The 6,960-nt window shown below is 41.3% G+C and overlaps 2 protein-coding genes across 2 annotated transcripts; both read left to right on the top strand.

The window, feature by feature from the left end:
- Positions 1-473: 473 nt before the first annotated feature.
- LOC108561718 (ras-related protein M-Ras-like) lies at positions 474-1,781 on the top strand. Its single transcript, XM_017919792.1, has 4 exons — positions 474-804; positions 862-1,015; positions 1,075-1,237; positions 1,297-1,781. Exons 1-4 carry the CDS (start codon positions 618-620, stop codon positions 1,393-1,395), a joined length of 603 nt encoding a protein of 200 aa, XP_017775281.1. The 5' UTR covers positions 474-617; the 3' UTR covers positions 1,396-1,781.
- A 799-nt stretch (positions 1,782-2,580) lies between these two features.
- LOC108561719 lies at positions 2,581-6,754 on the top strand. The gene is made up of 7 exons (XM_017919793.1): positions 2,581-2,764; positions 2,816-3,132; positions 3,186-3,366; positions 3,428-3,638; positions 3,695-3,960; positions 4,016-5,522; positions 5,582-6,754. The coding sequence occupies exons 1-7, from the start codon at positions 2,583-2,585 to the stop codon at positions 6,692-6,694; spliced, it is 3,777 nt and encodes a 1,258-aa protein (XP_017775282.1). The 5' UTR covers positions 2,581-2,582; the 3' UTR covers positions 6,695-6,754.
- The last annotated feature ends 206 nt before the right edge of the window (positions 6,755-6,960 follow it).

Raw genomic sequence — 6,960 nt, forward strand, 5'->3', positions numbered from 1 at the left:
CAGCTTTCATTCGAGTGGTCGATGATGTAGGTGCTAGTAGCGGTTGTCGAGAAATTAACGAATAACTGACAACATTGATAAAAAAATTGTCGTTTTTATGTTGTTCATTTTCTACAGCTCATAGCAGGCGACTCGATGACAGTCCAAAGCTGTATGTAGGCTCGTTGGAAAGGTGAGACATTCAGCTTTCATTCGAATGGTCGTTGATGTAGGTGCTAGTAGCGGTTGTGGAGAAATTAACAAATAACTGACAACACTGAATGATAGTTTACTGGATGATAGATAACGCAATTGTAATATTAATTTTCTGTTTGTTTTACTAATTATGATATTTTCTTTATGCATAATCGTTTTAATAGAAATATTATTGTTCCTGGTCATTGTTTTTATTTTCGTTTTCCGTCTTTTCCTTCGTTTTAGTGTCACTTTTACTGCTAGGTGTGTACTCACCTCTCAACTGTCAGTGTCAACCAACGCAGCCAGCTGTCAGGTGACTGATCGATATCTACTGGTGTTTTCATCGTTACGCGCCTGCTTCGATTAATTGGGTGTTGTTGTTCGATCGAGCCGTCGTCGTCGTCGTCTTGGTCCATCCTCGTCCACAGCATCATCACGAAATGACGAAACCTCCGAACGATAATCTTCCGACCGTCAAACTGGTGGTCGTCGGTGATGGTGGTGTTGGTAAAAGTGCCATCACCATTCAGTTCTTCCAGAAGCTCTTCGTCACCGACTACGATCCAACCATAGAGGACAGTTATTTGCAGCATGTGGACGTCGATGGTCAATGGTGCATCTTGGATGGTAATGGTTATATTGATAGCGTTGACTGTATTCTTATGTTATCACTACTACTTTTAGTGCTGGACACTGCCGGACAGGAGGAGTTCAGCGCCATGAGGGAACAGTACATGAGAAAAGGTGATGGTTTCCTTCTGGTCTACTCCGTCACTGATAAGAACAGCTACGAGCACATACCACATTTCCACACCCAGATATTGAGAGTCAAAGACAGGTTGGTTCATCTCTATGCATGTGTGTACTAGTTGATGCATTATCAGATTCGTTTTCAAGGGATGTTTATCCAATGCTCTTGGTGGCCAACAAAGTGGATCTGGTACATCTGCGCAAGGTGACTGAGGAGCAGGGAAGAGAACTTGCCCACAAATTGGGCATACCTTACATCGAGACAAGTGCCAAAGATCCACCACTTAACATTGACGCCACTTTCCACGAGGTAAAAAGAAAACAAACAAACTCATCATTATATTAATATAACCTGTTGACAAATTTAAGGTGGTGAGAATTGTCCGAAATGAGGCAGCCACTAAGGACAAGAAGAGGCGCAAGTTCAGACAGATCAAGAAGAAGATGGAGAATTGCGTGATCATTTGAAGGGGCCAACGTCCTCTGTTTGAATGGCACTAACAAACAAACAAACAACAAAAAAAAAGCTAATTTATGTCTATTGTCTTGTCTGTCTCTATTTCTGTCTATCGATTCGCACACACACAACTCAATGTTTCATATATTTACCAAAGCCACAGGAAACTACACTTCATACTATATTTATATACAAAAACAAAACTAATTAAGGATACAGAAGAGAAAACAAAATATATTTGGACCCGTGTCGTAGCAACGACAATAAGCGAAACAATATATGTCTGATGGTGACGTTGGATACCAAAGATTTGTTCTTGACAATTGTTTTTTTTTAGGACCAAAATTTGCTCATCATACGGAAATTTTGAATCGTAAGGCCTAAAAATGAATGAAAGGAGGGATGTGTAGTAAACGAATGGATTTGTTTGTTTTTTTTAAATTTGCGGACGAAGATATGTATTATATACAATAAACACATACAAATATGTATGGAAGGAATGAAGGAATTGCGCTTTAGATTACGAAATTGTTATTTACAAAAAAAAATAAATAGAGAAAATAATGCTGTTCGTGTTGAGAGGGAATGAAATAAACCATTACAAACTATACAAAATTACCGATAATTGTATTATTCTATATAATATAATTATATAATATATATATATTTACGTAAAACCAAACTATTTTCATTTACTTATTCAAATTCCTTGATAAACTTCAGAAATTTCTTTATAATTTGTTAAAAATGTCTAGAATTGTGCGTCTTTTGATATATTAATTAATGTTAAATATTCGTTTAAATGATTAAATTTTAAATGGATTGAACAATAAATACGTCCCTAAATTGATCTTGATACTCTTTAATGGTATGATGCAAGATGATATAACCGATTTCAGAAGTACTTTGTAATTGCTAAATTGCGGATCGATTAAGCGTAATGACTAAATTTATTAACCCAGTTTCAAAGTGCGTAGGTGACCTACGTTGAAAGTGATCCAGTTATTTGGTGCAAATTTCTGATGATGCCGTGGAAATTGTTTCTTTTACGCTTGCCTACGAATTTCCCAACCGGTAAACAAACGACGAACGAAAATAGCGAATTCGCTGAGCGCTGCAAATGTAAAAAAAATAATAATATCGAAGACTTGTTTCATCGAATGTCGTTCGTTCGTTCATCGTCAATCAGCGAGCAACGATGAAGAAGAGTCCAACTTACATTCTGCTTTTCGGACTTTTCCTGCTCTTCAGGATACCCGCAAGTTCGAGCGACGAAAGCCAGAGCATCGTCAACGGCAAGAAATCTCTGCACAAAGTCGACGACAAGTTCATAAGTGTCTCCGTGGATCCTGCGATCCTCTTCAGCGGAATCAAATTGAGGTGCGTCCTTGAGGTTTCATTCTTTCCAATCTTGATCAATTTCCATTTCAGTTCAACTTCGCTGAAATTGGCGACGAGTCTATCACCAATCTACCTTCGTATAGCCGGACCATCCACGTCCTTCCTGAGCTACAGCGAGGACGATTCTAAAGCGACGGACGTTATCACGGAGAGTACAAGGAACATAGTCTTTGGTCCGACGAAATGGTGGGCTCTGAACGAATGGGTGAGAGCGGCAAATTTCACCCCGGTTTACGCTATAAACGACGCAGAACGAATCAACGAGGATTGGGATCCGAAGTCGACGCTCTCTCTTCTCGAGATAAGCTCCAAGATGAATGTGAACTGTTACTGGCAGTTGGGCTACGGTAACAGAAACTCGAAGACAATTTTACCAATTATAACAAACTTCTTTGTTTAGACGCAAGGGATAAAACGCAGAACGGTTACAGAGATGACCTGAAGACACTGAGACATATTTTGGACGCGTTTCCTGGTAGCAAAGGCACTTGGAAAACGGTGGGAAGCGATTTGAGCGAGTTTCCAAGCGTGACGGAAAGGCAACTCGACGAACTGCAAGCGGATGCGGTCATGTGGGAACCGTAAGTTCAGAAATAAATTCAACATTCGAGAAATTGATTGCATTTGATTCTTGGATTGCAGAGAGGTGGTGGGTAGAGATGCTATGCATCGTCTACTATCGACGAGATATTCGAAACATCCTGAAGTTTGGATTTCTGCACCGAAAAGCGGACCGATCGTCTCTTTCGATTCCGCTTTGGATTGGGGAGTGCAGATCGGTGAAGCGGCCAAAAACGGTTTCAGCGTGATCTTCAGGCAGCCCAGATTACAAGAACTCTTCTCCGACACTCCAGTAAATCACACTAAACCACTAAACTTGGATGCAGTTTAATTATTGCGTTGTTGTAGGCTTATTGGATTTCCATTTTGCACAAACATTTGATGGGCAGGAACGTCCTGGAAGTGAAACAAACTTCTTTGACTCCATCCAAAGCTCACGTGTACGCGCACTGCTCACGTAACCAGAACAGTTACTCGGTGAGGGGAGCGATGACGGTGATGATGGTCAACAACCAAACGCAAGAGCACACTTCGTCTCTTCTGGTCGCCGGAACACAGATGAAGAACTTGGAAGTGCGCTCTTACATCTTGACATCTCCCAGCGAAGATTCAATGTAAATCTGATCATCAAACATTGAAAGCTAAAATATTAATTTCATTCATTCACAGGGAAACTTTGCTGAACGGCGAAGTGATTTCCATGCAGAATCTAACGCAAAACCGTTTCGATTTCAAACCGAAGTTGAGGAGAGCCAAAGCCATGACGCATCTTTCACTCACGATTCCGGGAAAATCCATCGGATTCTTCGTTTTGCCGGGTGCGAGGATCCCCGTTTGCGTCGAAGAGGAGGACGAAACCAGTTTGATCCTGGAGGAGATGGACAACGCGCAGGGAATCGATTTTCCCGAAGAAGAAGAAAAATCGTCCGAGTCGATCTTCTCGAGAATAAACACGGGTAAACCGATCGCCAAACTTTCCGATCTTTACCATCGAATCGAGGAGGAAATTGAAGAGGACGAGAAATACTATAAAAGAATCCAACTGAAACCATTCATCAAATCCGACGATTGGAAGCAATCTCTGTTGGAGAGAGTGAAAGAGAGCAAAGCGAAAACTGACGAGGGAGGAAAACTGATGCTGAACAAATTAGATTTGAAGAATGTCAATAATCTGAAGAAGTTGGATTTGAATAAGATGGATGTGACTAAGTTGGATCTGAAGAATCTTTTGAGGAAGGAAGAATCGTCGAAGACGAAAGACATCGATTTGAGCAGCTCGGAAATCTTGAGGGTTCTGAGCGACAGAGCAAAAGCTCGAATGGGTTTCAACAGTCCGGATTTCGATGAACTTTTGGAGAAGGTCAAGAGTAAGATTCGAGCGAAAAGAAGCGCGCGCGGAGGTCGAGGTCGTGGAGGTGGTAGACGTTCCCGCAGGAAGAGACCCAGAAGGGACATAAACATGGCACTGCTCAATTTGAAAACTGGAAACAACGATAAGAAGGACATCAAAATGAAGAGTAAATTCAACTACGATAAAAAGGAGGCCACGATTAGGAAAGCCGGAGCTTCTTCGTCCGAAGAATACGAAGATGATAACATTGATGATGAAAGAGAAAAGAAACCAACTAAAATCTTTGCCGGTTTCGCTTCCGTCGAAGATGAAGACAAAGACGATCTTCCTGATATGAAAAAAGTGTTACCAGGTCTTCCCATGAAACCATTCACCAAAGAAACGACAAGCATCAAAGATCTGTTCTCTTTGGACAACAAAAAAGATTTGTTCGTTTTCGATTCGAAACCCGAACTATTTGGAAAATCGAAACCTGAACTGTTTTTCGACTCTCCTAAAGCCAAAGGCAGCGGAGATTTATTTTCGAAAAGCTCTGATCTGTTCGGATTGGAACCGCAGACCTTCTCGAAGATATCCCTTTCGAATTTACCCATTTTCCAGCAGAAACCGCTTACCACAACGAAGACGCCCAAAAAGAAGAATTTCGTGGATTACGTCAAGGAGGATAAGTCTGAGGATAAACTTGAAGATTTGGACGAACTCGAGGATGCGCTCAACTCGTACCACGGCTTCCACGAAGCGTTCGGTGACGACGTCTCCGTGGTCAAGGGCAAAAACGGTTACAAGGACGATCTTCTGGCAAGCGAATTCCTCATCAACAATTACGTAAGTGAAAAAATGTTAATTTTGATTAATAATGTTCATTGATTTGATGATGTTTTTAGGATAACAAAGATGAGGTGGACAGGGCCATCAAGAAGTTGGAGAACTTCTTCAACGCGGACGAATCTTACGAATCGAACTTCGGAAGGTACAGACGCGACGTTTCCAGATACACGGAGGAAGATGTGGATTTTTACACGAAGCTGATGAAGGGAAACATTCAGCATATGAGGAATTCGATAAGGGAGAGGAAGCGACAGGATGCGTTGAAGAGGCTCTCCGGAGGCGACTTCTTCAAGTCCCTTTTACCACCTAGCACTCTGCTACGCTCCAATTTAAACAAAATCAACAAAGATGCTTCTGCTGTTACTAAACCATCTCCAGCAGTTCTGCAAGATCATCAAGTGCGATTCTTGAAAAATCGTCTGGCGCACAAGAAGAAGCTGGAAGAGTTGCAGAGTAGATTACCAAAGTTGGATATGCCCGCAAGATTCAGACGTGCCAACGACGTTTACATACCATCGTCGAAAGCAAACTTTTCAAACACTCTGCACAAGAGTTACGAATCGAAATTGAAGAATATGCGAGAATGGCGCGACGAGGATATCCTTTTGCTGCCGAAACCAAAGAAACCGACGTCAATGCATTACGAAAACCTGGAGGAGAAGGATATACCGATGGGAAGGAATAGGATCAGAGTCAACAAGAGATTACCCAGAGGAGCCGGGGGTTACGATTCTTTGGAGAACACCATTGACGGGTTCGTGAATTACATCAAGAAGGAGGCGGATTTGGATGAGGCGAAGAGCGGCGAATACAGCCTCACCTTGCCCACCAAGGACGCCATTTCTTTAAAACAAAAGAACGGCAGCACAGACATCAAGATACACACGGAAAACAACGATAAGGGCGTCGAAGCTTTCACTTGCCTAGCAACGGATTTAACAACGACAACGGAAACGACAGTCACCGTTGGCAACGATGAAGATGGCGAAGAGACGACGATCTACGAAGAGGACGACATGGAGGTCATCGAAATCATAAAGAGGCCGTTGAGAACGCGTTTAAGCATAGACGATGGAAACGTCGACGTGCAGTTCTTCAACAGGATCTTCGACAAAGTCAAGGATCTGTTCGGGCAGATGCACACATCGCTCAACAACTTTTTCGAATGATTAATTAAACATAATAATTTTTACTTTTATATACATTCCGTTGCCTATAATTTTAAGTTTATAATTCACAGTTTAATCAATAACAATAAAAAACTAATGAAATTATATCTATTTGATTAATAACAATACAAATGAATTAAATTCACTAAAATTTGAAAACACTGTTTTTTGGAGCATCAATTTTTCATGAAATTGAAAACGTCTTCTTCTAGTAATGATTCTCCTAATGGAAACCCCTTCACATTTACTACCTACAACAGCGTTTT

Source organism: Nicrophorus vespilloides, unplaced genomic scaffold (assembly GCF_001412225.1).
Source record: "Nicrophorus vespilloides isolate i.1.1-1 unplaced genomic scaffold, Nicve_v1.0, whole genome shotgun sequence".
NCBI classification, from domain to species: domain Eukaryota; kingdom Metazoa; phylum Arthropoda; class Insecta; order Coleoptera; family Silphidae; genus Nicrophorus; species Nicrophorus vespilloides.